We start from the raw sequence: 25,261 nt of genomic DNA, 5'->3' as shown, positions 1-25,261 counted from the left end.
CCGGAACTTCATTAAGGTTGAACTGATAGTCGATATCGGCACATCAAGCTTATTGGATATCGCTTGCATAGTCATGCCGGTGGCAGCGTATGCGTGAATCGAACCCGCAATTCGGCGAAGAGTGCCTTTGCGTGTACCATGCCGGCGTCTCAGGAACCCGGTGTTGGGTATGGTGGCCATAAAGCTGCTCGCAATCATACGGACGAACCCCTTGAGCTCATGCAGGAGTCCGAAATCCGTATCTGTTTAAATTCTTTTCGGAACCGGGCTGTACAGGAGCTGCACAGTATTGCAGGGTCGTCTGAGTTTCAATAGTATGGTTTCCATCTATAATAATCCGGTAACTTGACGTGCCTGCGGATCTGGTTTTCAGTCTCCGGACACGCACGGCTAAACCTACCATGACATTCAGTCAAATGGCCGCTCCGCCAGGATGGCTGTTTGAGTGACGGCCAGTCGAACCACGTGGCTTACCTGCGGTCCACCAGTAATGGCCGGCCTACAGCAGCCGGCCACCAGCTTGGCCGTCCCCTGCCAAGAAGTTGGATTGGGCCTTTAGGCACTATAGCAGTGCTTGAGTTTACAAAAAGGTCCCGCGTCGTGGAAGTCCAGAATTTCAAATTGTAACCGCGTCTGTACGGCGTTCTTGTTGCCAGCGGCCGTAGAACTTTCTCAATGTGAGGTTTTTTTCAATTTCGGCATGGCGGCCGCGGCCGTGCCCACCGCAAACGGCCCTGGGCCTAGGGCTATGGCTAGGATTAGAGAATTGTACGACAGAACACCCTGTCAACACGAAGTCATGACCAGGGAGCTAAGCTGTAGCTTGTCGACGACGACGAGAGCCTTCCCGGCCTTGTCGGACCCGTCACTGCAGCTGATGTATGTGCCATTGAACAGCCTGGCAAAACTGTAGCTCTGCAAGAACCCGCACTGTCCGACAGGCACAGACGTAGTGTAGATGACGGCAGAGGAGTATGACTCTCTGTAAGTACTGCCAAATGAGGCTTCCACGTCTACGCCCTTGACAACCTCTCCAGTGTTCAGGTAAAACTGGCTCGAGTACGAAGCAGTTTGGCCCTTTGCGGCAGAGAGGACACAAGGCGATCCGGCCTGTCTGCAGTCAACCGCGGGCGAGACTTTCGTAGAGCTGGATGTGGTGTTAACTCCATTGCCGTCAGGCCTGAAGAACTTGCACTTGACATCTCGTTTCATGACTCTTAGAGGTAGCGAGGCTACTGTGCCGTAAAAGCCGAACTTGGTTGGCGGAGGAGAGTCTTGATCCCGACCGAGAGCGTCCGAGGGAGCAGTGCCGACTCCGCCCCCTAGCTCTAGGGTGCCACGGTGGTTTGGGGTAGCCCGACCAAGCACGGACGTCAATAGGCATGAGATGACGACAAGCACAATGAAACTGCGCGCCACAGATGGCTTGCGAGCGCCTGATGTACTGGCCGGATTGGTGCAAGCCAGGCCCCCACCACCACCGTTCGCTCGAGAGTAGTCCTGTTCGATCAACGGGACGTCCACCGAGCTTGTCGTATAGCACCTGACGGGGGCCTCAAACACGCCAGGACAGTTGGTGCTGTTGTACCAGTTGGACTGGCAAAAATGCAGCGTCGCGTTCTGCATGATGAGCAAAGTATGTCTGAAGTGGCTGATGTAGTACTTCGCACAGTCGGTGCGTTCGGCGTTTGATGTGGCCAGCGTAGATAAGGCGTTCACAAGCAAAGGCGGAAGTATGATGCGGACCTGGACGAAGGTGCTGCTCAAAACGGCCTTATGTACAAAATTGGTCCATAGCCATAACTTTGGTATTTCCGCTAGGGATGAGCGTGAGGCGATGTTGTCTAGCTGGTTTCGACAAGCGAGCAGGCCGTTATTTCTTGGCAATACGCTGTGGCTCGGCACCTTGAATGGACGACTCTGCGTTCGGGACGCGAGCTTGTGCAAAAGACTACGCGAGGCGCCGTCAATGCACCATGACATGACTGCATGAAAGAACGTCGGGAGTCCACAACCAAGAGATCACCAGATCAGGGCATGTCGCCTTGCTTGCCACGGAGAGATTCAGTAGCCGTGCCGGCACTTTGCAAGCCTCCGCCATTCCTTCCGGCCCATTTGCAGTTGTGTATTGTATGTTCCTTCTCTCACCCTTCAAGCTGCTACCCCGGGCCTGTCAGTCAAGCCACGCACGCACGGATCATCGGCAGTGTCAAAGGTCAAAGCATCCGAAACATTATTTGTCAGTGGCGCCACCGCTTTGGTCTGACAACCCCGGCACAGCCAATCTGACCAACATTTCCAACGCCGCGGTCTTCTCAAACAGACTTCCAATAAAAAATGAAACACAAACTGTATGCTTGACAGGCGTCTGGATCCGTTCATGATTGCAGCTTCGATGGAAGCGTCACACTATGGAAGCACGTCATGATTGCCCATACTGTATATACGGTACTAGCAAAGTCTTGATTACTTCGCACGACAGGAGTGCTAGGTAAATACTGGAGGGCAAATCCGCATACTCGAGCTAGAGGACGGCGACCCTCGCGTGCACAGGAGCGCCGCGGTTGAGGTTTCGAGCGGAAACCCTAATATATACACTGAAGAGCTATCGGGGGAAAATCGGTCGGTGCCCCACCGGCACTCTTGCTCATGCCGGAGCATCCACCTACGTCCAAAGCGGGGCGACTATGCAAGCTAAGGGCGGGAGTGGTTGCGAACTTCGACATGGACGGGAAGCTTGTAGTTGCGCTTCGTCACAAAGGCGTCTACCAAGCCGTCCTGGAACTTTTGGGCATCGTAATTGTCCGCGGGCACAAAATTAAAATGGCGGACCAGGTTGGCAATCACCAGGCGGATCTCCATGTATGCTAGCGCTTTGCCAACGCACGAGGTCTTTCCAAATGAGAAGGGCGTAAAGGCTGCCTTGTTGAATCGCTCTTCCTTCTCCGGCCTGAGCCAGCGCTCAGGGCGGAATCGGAGAGGTTCCGGTGAAAAGTTGCGAGCGTCTCGGTGGAGTGACCATATCGGCAGCGTGACGATTGTGTTGGCAGGGATAACCACCTTCTGACCGTTGACATCGACAATGGCGGGCGAGGGACTTTCACGTTGCAGGCCTGTAGGAACAGGGGGGAAGATCCGAAGCGATTCGTTGATCACAGCATTGAGCAATGGGCAGGTCTTGTTGTCAATTCGGGCAAAGTCGGTTACTAACGTCAAATCATCGCCGAACACGTCGAGCAGCTCCTGGCGCAACTCGGCCAGGACCTGTGGGTTTTCCATAAGGAAAAACAGTGCGATGCCCATCGTTGTCGACGAAGTATCGCTGCCAGCCACAATGATCAGTCGTGCGTCCGCAGTCGCTTCAGCTTCCTGTCGCTTGCTATCCTTGCCCCTTTCTGTCTCGACTTCGTGAAGCAGGTGGCCCATGATGTCCGGCACTGACTCTTTGCGCGCTTTTCGCTCCATGACAATCTTGTTCATGTACTTGTCGAATTCGGCGATGGGGTTGGGAAGGGCGCCAAGTATCTCGACGAGGTAGGGCAAGTTGCCGGCAAGCTGAACGAACGACATGAAGTCATCCAAAGCCTTGATCATCGGTGTCAACTGGCCTTGGTTGAGCAGGCCAAAGTCACCTGCAAAGCCGGCCTGAGCCATGACATCGAATGAGAAGAACGAGCAGTAGTCGTCTATGTTGACCTTCTCCTTGCGTTGCGAACGCTTGACGAGCTGATTGACCATGTTTTCCATGTTGTCGATCAGAATAGTTTCGTAGCCCTTAAGTGCTTTGGCTGAGAAGGCGGCATCCCAGATCTTGCGACGAGCAGAGTGGTCGGACTCGAACATAACAGAATGCAGGTTGCGCGGTATGTATGGACTTCGAGCCCCAGCCGTTGCAGCGTACCACGGACCTCTCCAGAATGAGCTCTTAGAGCCCATGATGGCAGGAATGGCCGAAGGGGCGTTGATGGAGAGCTCTCGAGGACCTGTCCTCACAACGTCGCCATATTTTCTGTGAGCTTTCTCGAGAGTCCTCGGACGAAGGCCTTTGGCGTCGGTGGTCATAAGTGCAAACTTGGAGACCGCCCAAGACTTGGGTCCTGGGAAGTGACGGAGTCGGTGGAAGAATAAACGATAGACGCTGATGCTGACTAATACGCCACACGTCCACACCCACAGATCGAGAAAGGCGAGCTTAGCGGCGTACGGAAAGATTGGCGTTTCATTGATCGAATGTCGGAGAGATATGTCGATGGCGAAGAGGGCAGATACGAGGACAAGAAGCTGTCCTGGCCAAATTCCGAAGTTACGAAAGACGACATGGTGGGAAACGATTGACAGAATACTGAGCCAGAGGAAACGATGCTGCTCGAACAGCTGCATTGCTGCCTGGCCCGTTAGAGAATCCGAAAGGGGGGGCATGTCTGATATAGTTGAAGTTCTTGAGTACGCAATGCAGAGACGAAGCGAATGTCAGCGAACTGGTGCGCGCAAGCAGGTTTCAGCAGTGGCACAAGGCAGAGTGCGGCGTTCTGGCTGTGTGTTCAGGAATCGTCAAGATAGGAACCATATAGAGGCGGCCGTCTGGGTAGGCTTTATACGTTTTTGCCAGGGTTAGCTCGGGTGTGGAATTCGAGACAGGTTGCGGGGTCTCAAGCTTTGCTCGAAGGATACATGCTCACAAGCTGTATAACGAATGCTGATGATCCCACGGTTCCCTTCGTAACAATTGACCAGGATACATTGGGCCTAGGAAGAAGCGAGCCCCAGTAATTGAAGTACGTTACAATACGCAACGCTTTGACCAACCTTGTCGCGCTATGCAAAACCCATGCAGCCGTCAGCGACATTTGTGCAGGGTTTACCCCGTGGGGAAACCCTGACAAAGGAACAGCGAAGCATTTCAAATGCATGTAAAACGGCACTTTGTCCTTGGCAAGCACGAGCAGCAGACACGACCATTCTCCAGACTGCGCGACCCAGCGAACCGGCGAGCCGAAACCGTGCAGAGGTGAGAGATTGAGATTCCCAATGGGGGAACCGAAATGTAATGTTCCGCGCGGACTTGTACCGCGGGACGATATCACGGTCTGCTCTTGTTTCTCGTCAATCGAGCTTCTGCGTTTGTCGCATTGGCCTCTGTCGTGGTGCTGAAGCCCTCCCGCTTGCTCTTGTAAACGCTCAAGCAATTTCTTACGTTCGGCCATGTTCCTCGGAACCCCTGCAAGGGGTTATGATCGTACTCAACGGCACGATAACGGTAGCAAGAAATACGGTTAAACAACATACACTCTCAAGTCTTTGGGTAACTCCGCTAAGATGTGCCGAGTTTAAAAGCCCAGTTTGGCAAACTGCGTAGCATTCTGAGCAAGACACCAATACTATGCATAACACGAAGCTGGAGGGTGTCACACCTTTGGAATCCAAAGCGCCTGGACCTGGCAGTAAGCGGCCAGACCGTTCCTGCCGTGCTCCGCGCCGATACCAGAGCTCTTGAAGCCGCCAAAAGGAACGCTGGGGTGATGCTGGACAAGGCAATTAATCCAGACAGTGCCACTCTCGATCTGTCGACCGATTCGTTCTGCCACCTCGATGTCACTTCCGAAGATCGTTGAGCCAAGTCCGTATTGCGTGTCGTTGATTCGCTTGATAAGGTCCGCCTCGTCCTTCCACTTCAACAGAGGAACGATGGGGCCGAACGGCTCCTCAGTAACCAAACGGCTGTCCTCAGGAGGGTTATCGACGATGGTGAGAGGGTGGAAGTAGCCTTGCGTCTGTTCAGCCTGGTCACCACCGGCAACAAAGTTGAAGTTGTTCTTCTTGGCTTCCTCGAAGAACTCAGCGACCTTGCTGTGCTGCATTTTGTTGTTAATGGGACCAAACATAACGCCCTCTTCGCTACCGGGGCCGACCTTGAAGTGCTGGACTACCTGAGCTAGCGTAGCCTTGAACTCGTCGTAGATGCCTTCGTGGATGTAGATACGCTTGGCGGCGATGCAGACCTGACCACTGTTGAAGAAGGCACTCAACAGCACGTTCTGAGCTGTAGTGGCCATATCGGATTGGCTAGGTAGCACAACGCATGGATCGTTGCCTCCAAGCTCCAATGTGAAGCGCTTGAGCGTGGCAGAGCAGCTCTTGGCCACCAGTCTTCCTGTCACGGTGCTGCCAGTGAACGAAATCTTTTGGATACGAGGATGTTCAGTGATCCAAGGACCAAGATTGTCATCGCCAACGACAATTTGGAGGACACCAGGAGGGAAGAACTTCTGTGCAGCCTCGATGATGCGAATGTCACAAAGAGGAGTGAAAGGCGAGGGTTTGATGATCATACAGTTGCCTGTGATCACGGCCTGGGTTACCTTCCACAGCATCAGCAGGATCGGGAAGTTCCAGGGAACAATACCAGCGCACACTCCGAGAGGTACGTATCTCTCGACGGCTTTGTGGGTATCATTCTCGTGAACGACCTTCTCGTCGAGGCGTACCTTAGCGAGCTCTGTGAACCATGGCAGGATGCTGTCGCATTCATGCTGGGCGAACTGGAGCGACTTCCCCTGCTCGGCAGTGAGGAGCTTGACCAACTCGGGGATCATGCTCTTGAATTCCTCGCCGTACTGCTCGAGTAGCTTGGCGCGCTCGTCCCATGTGGTCTTGGACCAAGCTGGGAAGGCAGCTTGTGCGGCATCGACGGCTTGGTCGACGATGTCCTTGGTGGCAATAGGTACTTGTGCGATGGGTTTTTCTGTAGCAGGGTCAATGACGTCGAGAGATTTGGCTCCCTTGGTGTCGACGGTCTTTCCGTTGATCACATGCGAGAAGGGAGCATCGAGCAGCTTGGAGGCGACACCAACGGTCATCGTGTATTGGAGTCAGGGTAAAGAGATATTGTTGATCACGAGTATAAGCGGTGGTAGAGGAAATGAAGAGGCTTCTACACAGAAAGAGGGTGCAGCGAAGACTGCGGTATATATATTGGTGGCAGCGTACAGCTCTTACGGACAAGTTGGCTAGTGAAATGACGCACAGGTTTGTAGTTGATTTGAAGCGAGACACAGGCGGTTGAGGACAGCCCATGAGGGTCTTTCGACAATCTCTGCGCCTGAAGCAGCGGCTGTCCATCTCGGGTCTCGCCTTGACCCACAGCCTACGCTCTGGAGAGGCCGGGAGAGAGACATCGAGCGTGGTGACTTGCACGGTCGTCACAAAACACCACTGTGACACAGAGTTGCCATGTGGTGCCAAGAGACGGGCCAGCGCATCAACACCATGCGTTTCCGCGGATCCCAGGCTGGGCGCCCTCTCGGCAAGCTGCGAAAACTTGTGCGACTAGAAGCACTGTGGCACCACGACGCTGGAATTCTCGCCGTGAGCAATGCTCAGCGTAAAAACGCAGACAGTCGAGTGACACACTTAGCGACGACTTAACAACGCCAAGTTACTCTGCAAGGCGACACAATCACTTTTGATGAGAAACAGCTTGTTGGAAGCAAGCAAGTCGACTAGTGGTGGGGTTTCGACTAGTTGCTAGCAAGGGCACGTCTAACCATCGGTGCGTCGACTCATTCAAGACCTTGCCAGCGAAGGTTGGCAGTTTGGTGAACGCAGTGAGACATGAGAGAGATAAAGCCTTGACTTCCGGCACAAGCAACCAGGTATGCTGCAACACGTGCTCCCGGGGCCCCACAAAGGCGCGGGTGAAGAGCGCGGCAGACATAGGTATTCCAAAATCTCGTCTTGCCGGCCCAAGTTTGCCGTGCCAAGGCTTTCTACTCGGGCTGCAATCGCCGTGTCTTCCTTACTCGGAGGATGTGCAACAAACCCAATTCGCCCGAGAGTGGACCCGCCTCACGGAAGTCCTTACCGAGGAGACCCAAACTTAGACTTGGCCTGCATCTCGCTAGAAAACGTGGTCCAAGTGATAGTTTATCAGAGGACAGCGCAGAGTAAAAGCAGGCTAGAGGGCGAAGCAGAGAGTCGGACGACAGTCTCATGTGATCAAGTCTCTGAGCTCACACCTTCTCCGCGTGAGTGTGACTTCCTGTGGCCGCAATAGTACTGTCCTCAATCATTCCTCCTCGCTGTTTGTGGGCTTGCGCAATCGCTAATAAGCAGCGTCTTGTTCATTCCCAAGGTTACTGCAGAGCACTCATCACAATCCCCCTCCTCGAACGCTTGAACAACCATGTCGTCCCACTTGGAGGCAAAAGCGCTCGTCATCGAACAAAAGGGAGACGACTTCAAGCTCGTGGACATTCAGCTCGATCCAAACAGGCTCGCGTCGGATGAGGTCATTGTACGCTTCAAGCACACTGGAGTCTGCCATACTGACATCCACTCCCGCAACACGAGCCCTTTAGACCTGTTGCCGGCAATCTATGGTCATGAAGGCGTCGGCATCGTGGAGCATGTCTCGAACGCATACACAGGTCCCTTCAACGTTGGAGACACAGTGCTTGCGAGCTTCTGCAGCTGTGGCTCATGCAACAATTGCCAGTCTGCCCGCTCCGCATTCTGTGACCGCTTCGTACCCATGAGTAAGTACACTTTTCGCGAAGCGGAAAGCCATGGAAACGTGGCTGGTGCTGACGTTCCGCACTCTTACACACCAACCAGACCTTGCTCATTTCACTAAGGATGACAGGCACGTAACAGTGCCGTACAAAAATGACAATGGAGTACAGGGCGAAGCTAGAATCAACTACTTCGGGCAAAGCTCCTTTTCAAGCCGCATGTCAGTCAGTGAACGGAGCGTACGCATCTCTTCTTGTGGCTCGATCTCCTTTCTGGCTAGTCTCTGACACAGCAAACTTTTACCTCTACAGTTGACCAAGATCAGCTCGAATGTTCCTACAAAGCTTGCTGCTGCTCTCGCCTGCGGCTTCCAGACCGGCTTTGCCACAGTCTTCGAAAAGGCGCCTTCAGACAAGCAAAGGTCCTTCGAGCTCTTCGAATCGGTCGGAGCTTCGATTCCGGCCTCGGTCAAGACCTCAGCCACATATAAGCGTAGCAAGCAAACTCTGCTAGTCAGTGGTCTGGGTGGAGTGGGTCTCGGTGCCATATATGCCGGCAAGGTCCTCGGCTTTGGCGCAGTGATTGCTACTGACATCAACGATGATCGACTGAAGCTTGCCAAGGAAGTCGGCGCTTCTCACACCATCCAAGCCAAAGGTCTGGACCAAGACGCGTTTGTGGCAAAGGTTAAGGAGTGCTGTCCAGATGGCAGGGGCGCGTCGCTGGCGATAGAAGCTAGTGGAAGTGCAGCTGCCATGGCCAACGACATGAAAGCTCTTGCTGTAGGTGGCAGACTGGCCATTGTTGGCATTGGGCCTGATACAGCGACAGTCCCTTACATGCAGCTCTTGGTAAGTTCCACTCCGAGTGCAAGCTTTGAGAAAGCGACGCTTAGAACATTTCGATCTCTTTCTTCCTTCGTCCTTCGATGGACAGCCGACAGGAACTTCGCTCGAGGGCCTTCTCATGGGTAAGTGCACGATTGTGAAGGCGCCGGTCTTCAGTCCAGCCCGTTTGCTGGCCCATCTGCTGAAATGTTCGTCCACTGTTCCCTCCCCGACATTCAACAGGCAACTCGCACCCTGAAGTCACGATTCCTTTCCTGGTGAGCAAGCTCGAAGCTGGTGAGCTCAATTTCTTAGAAAAGATGGTGAAGGTGTACAAGCCGGTCGACATGAACATTGCCGTGCACGACCAAGAGAGTGGCCAGGTGATCAAGCCGGTCATTGAATGGAACTGAACGGAAAGCGTCTATACCGATGCTGCGTCGCAAGAGGGGTATACGATTGCACTCCGTATTGTAACTCCAGCATGGCCCCCAGTCAACCTTAGGTTTCCTTAAACCTATGTCTCCAATCGTCCAATCGTCCAAGGGTTGCTCACCAAGCTCATGTTTGGTTGTGACGGCAGGTGAAAAGGGTAAATACAGAAAGTATGCCGCATTCATTTGGCACAGATATACTGAAGCAGCGCGGTGGATTCAGTGTCTGCCCTTTCACCAGCTTCTGCAGACCAATCTTATCTTGCTTGCGAACGTTGCCATCGACTGCATGCTCGGCGGCACTGGGAAGAGAACAGCTGGCATGTCGGCCAAAACAAAAAGGCAAAGTAGCCGCTGTCTGACAAGCGCTGGGTCATTTTTTGTTGAATAATTGGCCGCGGCTACTTTTCGGAAGATTTTCGACAGATCAGACCCACAATGAGGCGCCACAACGCGGGTTCGGACCAGACTCCATTTCGAAATATAGAACTGGGCGGATCATATTAACTCGCGACGGCCACTTACTTGACAAGTCGGTTGCAAGGGTTGCAAGCCACCGTGTGCTGAGCGAATACGTCGTCGGCTATGTGCTTGAGCGTTGCATGCCGCAGGAGCCGTATGCCCGGATCATTTGAATGAAGAAGAGCGACTCGTTGAGAGGTATTGCATATAAGTAACAAGCGTTTGCCAAAGCTACGTCGTCCATTCTGCAATAGCAACAACGCCTTCTCGACACAGCACTCCGAGTCCTGAAAGCTTCAAGGTTGACCGACAAGGAGATTTTCTCAGACCCGATGGCAGCTCTCACCGCCGACGCCGCAATGGCGTGGCACGAAATCGGCTACCAAGTTCCGACGCGCCACTCGAAACGGTGGCCCTGGCAGCGAACCACTTCCAAGCAAACGTCGGCTGCAAAAACACTTCTGCAGGACATTTCGGGCTCAGTCCCTCCAGGTTCGATGCTCGCCATCATGGGCCCTTCGGGAGCTGGCAAGTCCACCCTGCTCGACGTCCTTTCTGGTCGCAAGAGGCCAACTTCGGGCCATTTGCTGACCCCAAACGACGTCGATGTCAGGAGAATCTCTTCCTACGTCGAGCAAGAGGATGCCTTGCTTGGCGTCCTGACCGTCCGAGAAACTATTTGGTACTCTGCCAAGCTCTCATTGCCACCCTCAAGCACGCCTCACGAAATTGACGAACGAACCGACACGATTATCCAAGATCTCGGTCTCACGGGCGTAGCATCCCAACGAATCGGCACCCCCATCCAGCGAGGCATTTCTGGTGGCCAAAAGCGTCGCGTCTCCATCGGTTGCAGCCTTGTGACGCTGCCCAAGGTTCTCTTTCTGGACGAACCCACCTCCGGTCTCGACGTCGCCACAGCCTATGAGGTCGTCAAAGCCATTCGTAACTTGGCCGTGCGTCATAACATCAGTGTCATGGCTACCATCCACAGTCCTAACTGGGAGATCTTTCAAACCTTTGATCAGTGTCTACTTCTTGCCCGAGGAAGACCTGTCTTTCAGGGAAATGTCCACGATGTGGCGCCATACTTTGCCACTTTGGGACATGCTTGCCCTCCCCGCTCAAACCCGGCCGATCACATGATCACTTTGGTCAACGACGACTTCCTGGCGCCTGAGGTCGCAGTTCACCAAGATGCGCTCCAGCCTCACAGCCGAGAACACGCGTTGGATGCTTCGCAGCAGGATGTGGATCTGAAGGTCATCTCACTTGGCGACGTGAGCGCATTTGCCGACACGTGGAAACTCCACCGCCAAATGACCGCACCAATCACACAGTCTTCTCACGCCACACACGAAGCCTCTTCTGATGGTCACAAACCACCTACAGGGGCAGGACGGGAAGATGAGAAGCAGCCTGTTCGCACGTCTGACCGTTCGCACGCCTGGTCACGGACGGTGACATTAACGCGCCGCAACTTCGTGAACTACTCGCGCAACCTTCTGGCGTACGGTGTGCGCATCGGCATGTACATCGGAATGGGTGTTCTTCTGGCCACCGTCTGGGTCAACCTCGCAAAGACAGACACAAGGATCAACGACCGCCTATCGGTGCACTTCTTTTCGGTTGCCTTTTTGGGATTTATGGCAGTGGCCGGAATCCCAGCCTTCCTCGAGGAGCGGGGCGTCATGAAGCGCGAAACAGGTAACGGACTTTACGGGCCGTTACCATTTACGCTGGCCAACACGTTTTCTACGGTGCCTCTGCTGTTCATCTGCTCCCTCGTCTTCTCTGTGCTGATGTACTGGAGCATCGGTCTCAGACCAGGTGCTGCCGTCTTCTTCCGATTCCTCGCTTTCCTTTACCTCGGCGTGCTTGCAGCAGAGTTTCAGGCGCTTCTGGTAGCGGCGGTGATTCCCATCTTTGTGGCGGCGTTAGCCATTGCCGCTTTCCTCAATGGCTTCTGGATGTGTGTGCAGGGCTACTTCATCCGCGCGGTCAACCTGCCGCGGTTCTGGTACTACTGGGCCCACTTCATCGATTACGAGACTTATGCCTTCAACTTGCTCGTCAAGAACGATCTCACCGACGTGGTGTTTTCTTGCTCGGGTAGTGTGGCCGACAACACGTGCCAATGCCAGTACCCAAGCTCGCTCTTCTCGCAGGGCATTTGTGCTGTCAAGGGCGAAGACGTTCTGAAAGCCCTCGACATTGATGGAGTCAGCATGACGCTGTACGCTTTTATCCTTCTCATCATCACCCTCGTATATCGTATCCTCTTCTACACCGTTCTCAAGGTGCAGCTCCGTTAAACACTTTTGTATACATAGATGGCATACCCACACCGCTTTATTTGCGCTCAATCTCGCCTGTTTTGCCGCCTGGATGGGTATGCTTTGGTTCGTGAGGTGGCCCTGCCGACTAGTTGTAAAGTGTCGGGACTGCAGCCCACGCTATCTGCATCCTTCAGATTTGCACGCTGTCGCCAAGTTTGCGCGCACGCTCCAATTTGTCGCGGGAACTTTATTCGATGGGATGAGTCGAAACCTTGAAATTCTGAAAAAAAAGCAGCCACGATAACTTGGGAGAATACAGAGCGTACATGGATACAGCCGCATCATGGCACATCCAACCCTGTCGGGCCGCTGAAGTCGACAGCTGCACGACAGAGAGACACCTCTGCTCTGAGCACGTCACAAATGGGCCACAGCTGGCTGTACTCGATCAGTGTCGCCTCTGCAAACCCGATGTTGCTCAGTGCAAGTCTCGCCTTCCATACCACGGACGAATCGTTCCCCCGCGTAGGGCACAACTCTCGCCGATCGCCCGGGCTGCTGCTCTGGCTGGTCGACTGGTTGCAATTAGCCCGACCAAGGCCTGGCACCAACGGATCCAAAGAATGCATAGGATCGGCGAGCCTCGGAATGTTCCCGGTCTGTGATGCCGTATCGGCAGCGGGCGAAACGCCTTGTACGGACATGCCGCCATGCCCTGCAGAAAAGTCCGGTGATTCCTCGCTGCTCTCGCCTGCTGCCAAGGCAACGACATACCCGTACGCAGCCACCATGTTGCAGCAGCCAAAGAAAGGCCAGTGGACTGGCATCGTCACCGTGCTGGGAGACTCCTGTGCCAGTTCCGATAGCTTCAAGGTCGAATATCGTTGCTGATCCGAGCGGATGTGCCGCAAGATAGCGTCCGACGAAGAAATGATTCTCGCCACGCTCAGCGAGAGCATGTTGTGGCGAATCTCTTTGACATTTGTCAAAGCATCTGGGGATGCCAGCGACGATGTTTGGCTTGCGCCTGCCTCATCTGTTGGGGGTGAACCAGCCCTGAACGAGCAAGATGAGAAGTCCAGCGTAAGGTCGTTGAACCAGGCCTGACGATGCAGCTGGATACGACTCGCATGTAGCATCAGAATCGCTGCAAACAGAACTTCGGCTTCCATCTCCTGAGCCCATCGACTGTCGTTGTCTTGGAGACTCGCTCCCTGCCCAAACCTTCCCACTGGCCTTCCGGTCCGGCAGAGGGTTAAGACTGACGTCGCATTGGCCCACAGTCGTTGCGCCCTCACGATGAGGTTGCTCAGCATCGTGTCGATGGCTTGTAGTCGGTCCAAATTGGGTTCTTGCTGATGTTCGGGAGGCTTGATGCATTGCCGAACGAGAGCGGCAGCTTTGATACGAATCTCATATGCCTGTCCAGACCGAGGCCTTGCTTGATTGCAGCCGATGTCAGCTGGCACGTGCACATCGACTACAAGCGCTTCTGTGTCGAGCGTTTGCGCCATTTTGCCGCTTGTTGACACATGGAGCATCGTGTCAAAGAGGTATAGCTCCCACCACGTCCTGCGACACATTTCTGCAAAGAAAGCCGGGCCGTGCGGCGAATGCTCGAGGAAGTCTTGTTGATTGAGGACATGGAATGAAGCAGAACCAGGCTGGTCGACCATGTTAAGACCCAGCTGCAGGGCGATGGAAGATGCTTTCGTGAGGTTGGCTGCTGCTTGAGTGATCTCGTTGCAACCATATTCCACGTAAGCCAGCAGAAGAAGAGACTGCGTCATGGCCAAAGATTCAGCGGCAGTCCCGGTAGAGTCCAGTGTGTTGACTGCATAGGCATCGCGCGACGCCTCGCGTAACCGCGATCTCATGTCAGCTGCGGCTTGTGATTCTGATCCAAGGCGAGTCGAAGTCCCGATCGTTGCAATAGCGAGCATGAGCATTCTTCTCGAGGGGCTCTCTTCCGGCAGTACACGGGAGAGATAGTAATAGTAGTGAGTGCGTGGACCAAGCATGGGCACGGCTTTTGCGAAACCGTCAAAGAAGGCATCGGTGCCGGTCTTCGTTGTACCCTGGCAATCGCTTGTCGCCCCGAGATCCACGCTGGTAGCGTCCGCAGAGGCGAAAGTACCTTGACCACGGGCTAAACGCGCTCGCATCATTGCCAATTGTTGTTCGGACCGTGAGCTCGTGGTTGTTTCTGATGCCGTCGCGGGAGACCTCGGCGGAAGATGGGGCGAAGGCGCTGAATGAGACGCTGATGTAGCAAAAGCATCGGGTGGCTGATCGAAAGCAAAGTCGGACAGATCCAGAAGCTCGGACAGATCCAACGCCGAGAAAGCGTTGGACTCTGCATAACTAGCAGTAGCGGTCGAGGACCCAGCGTTGTGGACGTCCATCATGGACCTCGAGTCGCCGTCATTCCTGGCACGCTTGCGTGGCCTTCCAGACCTTTGAGGCGGCTGCCACAGGCATTCTAGGTGAAGCCGGAGACAGCGCGAGCAAGGCTGGTCAGCATGCGCCTTTTCTGCCAGAGCCTGAGTCCGAACGGAGCTGTCTCTTGTGAGCGCGTCGATGGTCGATGGTACCTGTCCGTCACATTTCTGCTTCGCAGAGCGACAGGCGAGGCATGCCAGTGCGGAGCGGTCTGCTGTACGACCTGCACCAAGGGTCGATGTAGGGCTGTGAGTGCTCATTGAAGTAATCAGAGCATTTTGGTAAAGATGTGTGAAGGATGGGAAGGGAGTGCGGATGGAGCAACAGCGGAAAAGTTCAAATAAAATGCCGCTTCAGCATGCAGGTTCCTGCAACCCTTGGTCATTCGACCCGATTTCCCGCTTTCTTTTGTTATGTCAATGAAGAAATTGGCTTACAGTAATTGCCCCGTCAGCACGATCACGCGCGGATGCCCGAGTTGGCCGAAAGCTGCGACATAGGCGATACACAGTAGCAGATCGATCCCCACCGCGCCGCCAGAGTGACTCGACACAGGAGCATTGGTCAGCTATTGTTCGTGATCAGTGAAAGCGCTGCGCGCTGCTTTGGAGTGCTTTGCAATGTCGCGTGCACGTTCCGAGGGTACCGATGGTGGTGGAAAACGAGCACTAAATAGCAAGAACAGGTCGCCTGGATGCATGAGGATGCTTGGTAGATTGAGAAGAGGTTGACCCTAATTAAAGCAGGACCCCAAAGACGGGCCAGCCAGCGCTACAAAGAGCAGCTCACAGATCGCCAGTCCGGTATCAACATCAGGTACGCCATTACTCTTTGCTTGATCCTCAAAGGTACATATAAAGGCCGCTGTTTGATAGAACGAGGCAAAAAGTAGAAGGAATAAAGAACCGCGCCCAGTCCTCGTCAATCTCAATGCTTGTGAGGCCATCGAACAATCCGTGGAAGAGAAGAGGTGCGGTTCCTTTGGGCGCAACGATCCTATGTATTGTCCAGATCGGAAACACTAAGACCGGAACAAGAGCTTCACTAGAACAGTTCGGGATTCCTCAGAGGGCGGGGCTTTGCTGAGCCTCAATAAAGAGGGGGGTGATGTCCCCAAAAAGGCCAACGCATTCTCGCCACAGACCACTCAGCAAATCCTTTATGTAGCAGGGCGAAGTCGTTGCGTCCTTCGTGCCATCCTATCAAGTCATGATACCATCCGGATCTGTGACGTCTGCGGGCTCGCACACGGAACATGCCGAGTACTTCTCACCCATGGATGTCGAGAAAGCAATCTGTGAAGAACAGGTTCTAGTGGTTACCATCAGGGGAGCTCTGGCCAGAGGTGAACCGACCGTGCAGTGACCAGCCCAAAGGTAGAGGTTGTGGCTGATATTGAACAGCATCAGAGCTGAAGGTATATCAAGATTCAAGGAGACATCCTTGCGAGCGTTGAACAAATGCGGCTAGATGCAGACGTTGAAGAAAGTGGTAGAATACCTTCTTCGCAGTAAACTCGTGTAGAGCAAGAGCCGCGCCGACTTTGGTAGTGCCTGACCCTGCAGTTGTGGTCAGAGATGGCAACGTGCAAAAAGTGAGATGGTGGAGTAGCAATGCCAAGGCACGACGGGCGAATGGTGGTTGTGGCTGACTGAGTGTCGCTCAACATCTCAAAGGAAAGCCTGAAAGCACCAAGTAGTCTTGAGAGCGAAGGGCTGATCTGACTTCTGGTCGAATGGCAAGGTGCTGCTCGGAGCTGAAGATGCCGAAGTTTGTGTTCGAGCTCGGAAGCAGCACGCTCTTGAGGGCATTCTGCCGTTCTGAGTTCGTTGGTCTTTCCCAGTTCACACTTTCATTTTTCATGAAGTCCAGTCCCAATTGGCTCGGCCCATCAGACGGCTCGGGTGCTCAAGCTTGGCCTGGCGCCAGCTTGTCTTGGATGTTGGCTCTTTAGGGGATCGTCAAGTGGGCAGCAGCAAAGGCGCTCTGTGAGCAGGTTCTGCTTTGATGCGATGCGAATGTGATGGATTCTGTATCCGCCTCCCAACTTCCGATATTTTCTTCTCCGTGGAGCCATGTCCTTGTAACAGGCAAAAAATGACTCGCCCCGGGGTGGCTTCCTTCAAAGCTGTGTGTGTCTTCAAGGGTGACGTCTGGCTCCAAAGAGTCATGTTGTGAGGATCAAGCATTCTTGCTTGAGGGGGCAATGTGTATAAAGAGCAGGAGGAATCCGACGAGGACATCTACGGAACCAATCATCTGATTCACTTCCAGCTTTCGACGCGCAAACAAGGTACGTAGCATTTGTTCTTGCCCAAGGCAGTGGTGAGGCACAACATATGAGGCAACTCGACCCCGGCCGCTTCATTCCGTGATGCGAACAGAACAAAGACGACATCGTCAGAGCCTGACTGGCCTTGACGAAACAAAACCTACAGGATCAACATATGTAAAGGGGGCTGAAAGTCGAACCACAACAGTATCACTTACTGGTGGACGACAGAGGTGGCCGGGTTTTAGGGTTTGGTTGGCAGCTATACTGTACAAGTCTGAACGCCGTTTCTGACAACCCTCGCTGTGCTCTATTCCTTCCTGCCGTCTAAATAATACGGAACCTCTGGGTTCTTTCCCCTCTGTCTTTCTATTACACTCACTGAAAACGATTAAGAGAGTCGCAGAATTTTACACACTTGGCCAATGTACGAGCTTTTGCTAGCATAAGAGCATGGATAAGCATTTCGCCATCAACCCAAGTCGTCTGTGTTTGAGGGCATCAGCGTTATTGTAACTGTTGTGCTCGATACTCGCTGCGTGTGGACCGGGTCGTATGAACAGCAAGCCTGACGATCAAAACCTCGGGTCACGGGTGCTCACGTTTGACGATATCCTGGCAGTGCTAAGCACGGCGAGCTACTGCAACTCTATCAGATTGCGCGTCCCTGTGACATGGCGCTCGATGTCTGACAAAGCATCGCCTTAACCTGACACAGTCCGGAGTCATCGCAAGCTATGTCTGTTTATTCACAACACAGAGCCAGAACAGGTGGAGCGTTGAGGATCGTGCTCGAAAATAGGCGGACGAGTCATACACTACCCTGGGCGAGGATGTCGGGCCTCGGATGTCAGGGCTCGGCTGTCGCGACGCGTTATGAGCAATGACTCATTCGGATTTGCGCACCGTCTCAGCCGACCGACAAGACCGAATGAGACCGCGCTTGAGACCAGCAGTCCGCGCGATGTCCGCAGGCCGTTGCTCGTTCCGTTGGAAGAGAACAGGGCCCACATTGCTCGCGCTGTGGATGCGCACGAAGCAGCTGGCAGAGCTGGCTACTCACTGTTGGACGTCCGAGCCAAGGAAAATGTATAAAGCTAGGTGTGTTAGATCATGAGCAAGCTAGCTTTCGGTCCCTCTGAAAGCTAGAGCTGGAATGTTCTCAGACAAAGCTGCACAGAACGGGTGAACAAAGGCCAGTGCAAACCCGACAATGGGGCGCCGGATTCTGTCTCAATCTGTACACGTTAAACACAGCTACAGGAAAGTACGTAATCAAGGACCGTCTGAGTTGAAACGCCGAGATCAGGCAGTGGCAGCGTTGGCAAAGATCTCTGCCGCCTTCTCAGCAATAGCAATGATGGGTGCGGTGGGATGACCGCTGATCTGCTCTGGGAAGATGGAAGCATCGCAGACGGCCAGACCGTCAACGCCATGGACGTTGAGGTCGAGATCGACGACGCCGTCTTTCTCTGAGGGTGACATGCGCGATGTGCCGACGGGGTGGTAGAGGGTGAAGGCGGTTCTCGACATCCATCGCAGCAGATCTTCGTCGGTGATGGTGGCATCCTTGGGCGCACACCATGGCCAGAAGAGATTGTCTGGGTCATTGGACGGCTCAACTTTCTCCAAGAAGGGCTGCAACGCGTCTGCATGCGCGATGGCGATGCAAACGCGCAGACCAGCCAACAAGACCTTTCGATCGTTGTCTTCTACATCGGTCCAGTAGCGAGGGTCGATGAGCGGCTTGACAAAGGGGTCCCTGGACTGGATCTTGACAAAGCCTTCGGACCGAGGTCGTAGGCCGATGGGGACCATGGAGAAGATGTTGACTCCTGCGGGAGCCGGGGTGAATCCGTGATCAATATAGGCGACGGGTGCTCCGAGGATCTCGATGTCCGGGCCGACTCCTTGCGAGCCGTGGTACTTGGGAGGAGAGGATGGCGTGCCGATCGGCAGACGCTCGTCATTGCTGCGGAAGAAAGCACCGCACTCGGCAATGTTGGAAGAGACGGGACCTGTGCCGAACGTCAGCCAACGCACGAGTGCAGGCACGGCCTTGATCGTGTTGTTGAGATAGTCAAACGTGTAGCCCGGCTTTGCCTTGAGGAGGAGGCCCGAGGTGCAGAAGTGGTCCTTGAGGTGGGCACCGACGTGCTCGTTGGGCTTGACGACTGGGATGGACTGGGATTCGAGTATAGCGGCAGGGCCGATGCCGTTGAGCATGAGGATCTGGGGAGTGTTGATGGCACCGGCAGCAAGAATGACTTTGCGCTTTGCATTGGCGGCATAGAGCTTACCGCCGGACGATGTTTGCAGCACGACGCCCGTGGCGCGAGGTGTGGCGGATGACTTGTCAAAGACGATGCGGGTGACCATAGCACCGAGGGCCACGGTCAGGTTGGCCCGAGCCATGACGGTGGGAGTGAGGTAAGCAGTGGAGGCAGAGGACCTCTGACCTTTGTGGTCGATGAACGTCATCAAGTTGGTGACACCCTCGGTACCGGCTGGGGTGTTGATGTCAGGCGAGAAGGGAAGGCCGACCTCTTGGCAAGCATTGAGAAAGCCCTCTTTGCCGACGGTGGAGAGGTAGCTATGGCTGGTCCTCCAAGGACCACTAGTACCGCGGCTGGAGGCATCAAAGCCATTCTTGGGTGTGCAACCTTCGGCTTTGCGGAAATAGGGAGCGAGATCGGCGTAAGCCCAGCCTTTGCAGCCGAGCTTTTGGGCCCATTCGTCGTAGTCAGAGTACGAAGCGTGGTGGTAGATGAGAGCATTGATAGACGAGCAGCCACCGAGCATCTTGCCTCGAGGCCAGCACAGCTCGCGACTGTCGACGTGGGATTGAGGGGTGGTGGTATAGTCCCAGTCACGCTCGGTTTTGAAGAGCTTGTTGAAGAGCAGAGGCGCCTTGGTCGGGAGTACATTGTCGGTAGGACCAGCTTCGATGAGAAGGACCGAGACTGACGAGTCCTGGGTCAAGCGCGAGGCTAGCACACATCCGGCTGTACCGCCACCAACGATGACAAAGTCATACGTCTTGGTGTTGTCCGGCTGAGAGGCAGGGTGGGAGAGTGGGGTGGCATAGCGGCGTGGGTCTGAGGTGGGGTTTGACTTGGACTTGGACACGAAGGGAACCATGACGTGACGCGGCTGGAGGAGGTGGTTTAGGTATGGGAGGAAAGCGACGGATTCCAACAAGGATGAGCAGAGCGTTGCCAGTGGGGAGTATAAGTAGGCGCCTCCACCAACGAGGTGCCCTTGGATAGGGTCCAAAACACCAGACAGCACCCTGAGCAGCGCGGGGCCCGACGCAGTCTCTGGCAACAAGGGCATCATCACTCGCTCCTCCCAAAGCGGATTGCGGGGCGGCACATTCCTGACGAGCAGACCAGCATCCGAGCATTCGAGCAGTAACGGCAGCAGAACGGTCCTTGTGGGCAGAGTGATAAGCTGCAGCGTGCACCACGGGTATGCACTGCAGCTAGAGCAGGATCAGCGAGATCCGGGGTAACATTTGATTTCGGCTGTCTGGTTGCGCTGTGTTGGCTTCTTAGCACTCGGTTTCTGGCTTCCGCGGCTCCCCGACTGGTCCTACTCGAACTGATCTGCCCCCGCATTTTTTCCTCTTTCCTTTGGCACACGGATGCGAGCAGTGCACCCTGCAGCAGCGCGTGACCGACGACCGCCTACCGTCTTGGTTCAAGTCCTGGCTCGCATCGCCATCAGATGCGACCAACCACCATATTCGAGTCAATCTGGTCACGATTGCACGATTGCACCCCTGGCGACGACATGTTCTGAATAGCCCACATGCATCATGAGTTCACATCGATCCAACTCCTTCAGCTCACCAGGCAGCAGCACTTCGACCGTCAGCACGAGCAAACATGCTGCTACCAATGCCACCGCCACAATAGCAAACTCAAATCAGACTCGACGCAAACGCACTCAGTATCGATCCTGCGATCAGTGTCGCGCATCCAAGCGCGCCTGCGACTTGTCTGCCACCACTCTCTCCTCCTGCTCTACTTGCATTACTCGACAGATCGAATGCACCACCCAGTGGCTCGGCCAGAAGAACAAAAAGCAGAAGCAATTGCTCCCACCTCCTGATCTTGCATCCGTCTCGCCGTCAAGTCCATCTGCCTCGGATTCCAACATGCTTTCCGATGCCCTCGCAGAGCACGTTAAAGGCTGCAAGCTTCGCATGTACACCAACCTGTTCGAGTTCCCCTTCTCCCACTGGCTAGCCCCTGGATGCAATCCCTACTTCCCCTCGTTTGACTCGCTCGACTCCCATACACCCGACGCACAGCTCGACCGTTGCGTCCAGCTCACCAGTGGCGTGCACGATCAGCTCAAGGGTGCATCCACCAATCCTTCCAAACTGATCCAGCAATTCTCCTTGCTTGACGCTCTCCTCCTAAGCCGCCAATGCCAACAGCGTGGCATTGACATCGATCACATCGCCGCCCCCAGACTCCGCGGCATTCGAGAACGGAATAAGGTCATAGACGAAGCTCTCACATGGACAGCCGTCGCCCACGCTTTTCAGTACACTGCTACTGCCGATTTCGTTGCCTCTGGTGCTCAGCGAGCCGAAGCGAGAACTCGATCCCGTACGCTTACCACGGCCGCTTGGCAGAAAGCGCGCGCAGCCCTCTTTTCCAACGTTTCCTTCCATAGCTTCCGCAACGCTTTCGCCTTTCTCATCTTTGGAACCATCACGCCCCCCACCACCCACATTGCAGGTCAAGCCAGTCCCGCCGAAGATACTGCCTTTGCCGTCGCACACGGCCTCAGGCTGATGCACACCCTTTGTCAGCAGGCCAAGTCTTTCCTCGTCTCAACCCACAGCACCTCGAACGCTTCCACCAACGTGGTTCTCCATGCGCTCAAGGCCACAACCTGGTTCTACGACATTGCCAAAGCCATTCTCACGCCCATCGTCAAAGGCTTGATTGGCGACGACGCCACCGCCTCTCTCTACTGCGATGTAGATCCCTTTATATCGTCCGACCGCGCCACCCTCTTTCACAACCCGGCCTTTGTCCGTGGTCTTATCGGAGCCGAAAAGTCACCCGATACGCTAGTCTCCCATGTTTCCTCACCTGCCTCGTTGTCAATCGACCCCGTCGCTTCAGATCCATGGACCCGGGTCGTCGACCAGGCTCGAGCCGGTCTGATGTCCTCCGCGATCATTTCCTTCAAGCTCGACGCATGGGCTGCCGGTGAGTTGATCGACATCCACCACGAACTCAACGAAGCGGCAGCCTACAAGATCCTCATATGGAAGGCTGTCGACGATCTCGAAACAGAGCCCAACCGCTCTCTGGCTTTGGATGTCGCCATCGCCATCGCAAGCCAGTGGCACGCATCGCATGCCGTCGTTGTCGATTCCGCATTGTCCGCTTACCATCGTCTGAACCCCGAGTCAAGGACAATGCTGTCGTTCGCCGTGCAACACTCCAGCCTCGGCCTCTTCTATCTCGATACGCTTATTTCCAAGCTCGGTTCGGCCGACGCTCAAAGATCGCAAGAGTGGCGCGCCGTGGACCCGGGCAACCTCTCGAGTGCGCGGAGGGTGGCCCAACTCTGCGAACGAGCACGCCAGGATGCCCTCGCCGGTCTCACCGTCACTGCAGACGAGGCAGAAAACGAGGGCACTCGAAACCTCGCCCAAACCTTTCCCATGGGCCAGTGGTGCCATCCGTATCCTGTGCTCTCCATCCAGGCCCAGGCTTGGGCTGCGCATCACCTGCTGCGCCATGCAGAGCAGCAGCATGTACTCTCCGGCGATTGGCGCGACTGGGTCCAGCTTGTCGACCACTGCCTTTTCTGCCTTGACATGATGCAGGAATGCCTGGCGCCCTTCCCCGCGCATGCCCTCGACCAGATGCCACTCGAAGGCCTGCTCGAGAGACGCGCATACTTTCTCTCATGTCCTTCCTGATTCTTCACTGTCGTTTTCATCTTTGTCACCATTCGTGTGTACTATAGTGTATTGAAGTGTCTCTTGATAGCGCATTCAATCAATCTGCGAACTTGGAGGATGACATACTACAAATCACGGTTGTACGGCTCAGGGAAGTCCCACGGCACGACTTGGTCAAACACCCACGAGGCAGCCTGAAGTGTTCGACTGCCGATCGCATCCTTTGCCTTCTGCAGCGCGCCTTGCGGCTTGTCCGGGTTCGGAATCTGGCCGCGGCCCAGAGCCATGCCCAAACGAGTCTTGAGAGGCATGTATGATGCCGGCTTGCCCTCGATGCCCTTGTATTCGATGTCCGCCAGTACCGGGTTTCGGCAGCGACGCTGGAACGTGTGCTGGAGGCAAGGCGCAAGCGCGGTCACCTTGCCGGTCTCGGGGTCGGTGTACCATGCACCACAACCGGTCGTGTAGATCTTGGTCTGCATGCGCTGGTGGATGTACCGCTGCTCCTTTTCTTCCGCGCGGCTGGACGCGCAGACCGTAGCCGACGCCAGCGCGCGCGGAGAGAAGACGGGACGAAGCAGCAGCGTCATGAGACGCACTGCGGCCTCGATCGACCAGATGGCCGAAAAGTGGCCTGTCACCGAGTTGGGCCCCCAGATGAGGAACAGGTTCGGAAAGCCGTATACAAGCGTGCTGCGATAGGCTTGCGGTACACCGCGCTCGGCCCAGTACTGCTCGAGTGATGTCCCGTCCGCGCCCACGATGTCCATCTGCAGGATGTACTTGTCTGGGTTGAAGCCCGTGGCGAGCACAATGACGTCGGCCTTGACCTCGCGTCCAGAAGCAAGGATCACCGATTCTTCGGTGATGCGCACGGCCTGGTCAGTGGTCAGCTCGACATTCTTTCGACACAGCGCGGGAATGTATCCGTTGTCAAAGATGCGCCGTTTGCAGGCGACTTGGATCTGCGTCGGATCGGGCAGAAGCATGTCGTGATACTCGCGAGGAGCACATTCGCGAACATAGCGCTGGCAAGTCTCGACGTATCGCTTTCGAGACCCGCGGCCATAGCATCTGTCCGACTGGATGAAGTGCGACTCCATGTACATCGCTAGGTTGAACCGTTCCAGCTGGGTCCATCCTGGCACGTACCGCTGGAGAGCCGCGAAGCGCTTGAAGAGGTCCTTGGGGAAAGGCGAGACCCAGTGCTTTGAACGCACGATTTGGGTGATTTGCGCCACTTTGGGTGCGATCGCGCCGATAACTTGCGTCGAGCTGCAACCATTACCAAGGATCACGACTCGTTTGCCTTCGATGGAAACGGTCGGGTCCCACTGAGCAGAATGGAAGAGCGCTCCTTTGAATTCCGAGGCACCCGGGACGTCGCATTTCTTAGGAATAGACAAGGCACCCATGCCACTGACCAGCACTCGTGCCGTACCGGACCACGTAGCCTTCTCGCCACTGGCACTCTGGGCTTCGACGTGCCACGTGCCACTAGGTGCGTGGAAGGTTGCTCGTTTCCCGACATAGCCGAACAGGGTGTGGTCGTGCAAGTTATGTTTGTGGGCCACATTGTTCAAGTAGTCCTTGATCTCGGTTTGCGGGGCATATAAGCTTGACCAGGTGCGCTGTTGCTCGGTACTGATCGAGTAGAGACGCGTGGGAACGTCGCAAGCACAGCCAGGGTACGTATTGGCATTCCAAGTACCACCAAAGGCAAGTGCCTTTTCGATGATCAGAACACGAGAAAGACCCAGTTCCGTCTTAAGGCGAATCGCAGAAGTGATTCCAGACACACCGCCACCGATGATGATGCTGGACGATGCAGAGGATCAGAGGCGTCAGCAATGTTCAGAGTAGAGCAGAGGGGATGCGCGGACGGGTAGGGCAGGTTTTTATTCTTACGCATCGTAGTCAGTTTGCGCTTCGTAGCTGGTGCTTTTCTCCATGTTTGCTACTCTTGCTGGAGCGTGTACACTGCGACGCTCTCCGAGATGGCAAAGACACATCAAGGCTTTATAAGGTACAGGCTGCCTCAAGGCTTGATCTCAACTTTGAAGCATAGCATTGCCGTGTTGCCTCCCACATTGCGT

The 25,261-nt window shown here is 55.0% G+C and overlaps 9 protein-coding genes across 9 annotated transcripts; 3 read left to right on the top strand and 6 right to left on the bottom strand.

Annotated features, from left to right (window-relative positions):
- Nucleotides 1–786: 786 nt before the first annotated feature.
- EX895_004744 (uncharacterized protein) lies at nucleotides 787–1,626 on the bottom strand (the record flags this gene model as incomplete). Its single annotated transcript, XM_029885338.1, has 1 exon — nucleotides 787–1,626. The coding sequence occupies one exon, from the start codon at nucleotides 1,624–1,626 to the stop codon at nucleotides 787–789; it is 840 nt and encodes a 279-aa protein (XP_029738580.1).
- A 1,068-nt stretch (nucleotides 1,627–2,694) lies between these two features.
- Nucleotides 2,695–3,936, bottom strand: EX895_004743 (uncharacterized protein; the record flags this gene model as incomplete). Its single annotated transcript, XM_029885337.1, has 1 exon — nucleotides 2,695–3,936. The coding sequence occupies one exon, from the start codon at nucleotides 3,934–3,936 to the stop codon at nucleotides 2,695–2,697; it is 1,242 nt and encodes a 413-aa protein (XP_029738579.1).
- A 1,469-nt stretch (nucleotides 3,937–5,405) lies between these two features.
- Nucleotides 5,406–6,857, bottom strand: EX895_004742 (uncharacterized protein; the record flags this gene model as incomplete). Its single annotated transcript, XM_029885336.1, has 1 exon — nucleotides 5,406–6,857. The coding sequence occupies one exon, from the start codon at nucleotides 6,855–6,857 to the stop codon at nucleotides 5,406–5,408; it is 1,452 nt and encodes a 483-aa protein (XP_029738578.1).
- A 1,325-nt stretch (nucleotides 6,858–8,182) lies between these two features.
- On the top strand, nucleotides 8,183–9,751 carry EX895_004741 (uncharacterized protein; the record flags this gene model as incomplete). Its single annotated transcript, XM_029885335.1, has 5 exons — nucleotides 8,183–8,534; nucleotides 8,614–8,750; nucleotides 8,823–9,362; nucleotides 9,448–9,481; nucleotides 9,582–9,751. 5 exons carry the CDS (start codon nucleotides 8,183–8,185, stop codon nucleotides 9,749–9,751), a joined length of 1,233 nt encoding a protein of 410 aa, XP_029738577.1.
- An 815-nt stretch (nucleotides 9,752–10,566) lies between these two features.
- On the top strand, nucleotides 10,567–12,549 carry EX895_004740 (uncharacterized protein; the record flags this gene model as incomplete). Its single annotated transcript, XM_029885334.1, has 1 exon — nucleotides 10,567–12,549. The coding sequence occupies one exon, from the start codon at nucleotides 10,567–10,569 to the stop codon at nucleotides 12,547–12,549; it is 1,983 nt and encodes a 660-aa protein (XP_029738576.1).
- Nucleotides 12,550–12,854: 305 nt separating this feature from the next.
- Nucleotides 12,855–14,918, bottom strand: EX895_004739 (uncharacterized protein; the record flags this gene model as incomplete). The annotated part of the gene is made up of 1 exon (XM_029885333.1): nucleotides 12,855–14,918. The coding sequence occupies one exon, from the start codon at nucleotides 14,916–14,918 to the stop codon at nucleotides 12,855–12,857; it is 2,064 nt and encodes a 687-aa protein (XP_029738575.1).
- Nucleotides 14,919–18,532: 3,614 nt separating this feature from the next.
- Nucleotides 18,533–20,368, bottom strand: EX895_004738 (uncharacterized protein; the record flags this gene model as incomplete). The annotated part of the gene is made up of 1 exon (XM_029885332.1): nucleotides 18,533–20,368. One exon carries the CDS (start codon nucleotides 20,366–20,368, stop codon nucleotides 18,533–18,535), a length of 1,836 nt encoding a protein of 611 aa, XP_029738574.1.
- A 679-nt stretch (nucleotides 20,369–21,047) lies between these two features.
- On the top strand, nucleotides 21,048–23,183 carry EX895_004737 (uncharacterized protein; the record flags this gene model as incomplete). Its single annotated transcript, XM_029885331.1, has 1 exon — nucleotides 21,048–23,183. The coding sequence occupies one exon, from the start codon at nucleotides 21,048–21,050 to the stop codon at nucleotides 23,181–23,183; it is 2,136 nt and encodes a 711-aa protein (XP_029738573.1).
- Nucleotides 23,184–23,290: 107 nt separating this feature from the next.
- EX895_004736 (uncharacterized protein) lies at nucleotides 23,291–25,117 on the bottom strand (the record flags this gene model as incomplete). The annotated part of the gene is made up of 2 exons (XM_029885330.1): nucleotides 23,291–24,983; nucleotides 25,074–25,117. 2 exons carry the CDS (start codon nucleotides 25,115–25,117, stop codon nucleotides 23,291–23,293), a joined length of 1,737 nt encoding a protein of 578 aa, XP_029738572.1.
- Between the last annotated feature and the right edge of the window lie 144 nt (nucleotides 25,118–25,261).

This window comes from Sporisorium graminicola, chromosome SGRAM_4 (genome assembly GCF_005498985.1).
Source record: "Sporisorium graminicola strain CBS 10092 chromosome SGRAM_4, whole genome shotgun sequence".
Taxonomy (NCBI): domain Eukaryota; kingdom Fungi; phylum Basidiomycota; class Ustilaginomycetes; order Ustilaginales; family Ustilaginaceae; genus Sporisorium; species Sporisorium graminicola.
The sequence above is the reverse complement of the archived record's forward strand: the minus strand, read 5'-3'. Positions and strand labels throughout refer to the sequence as shown.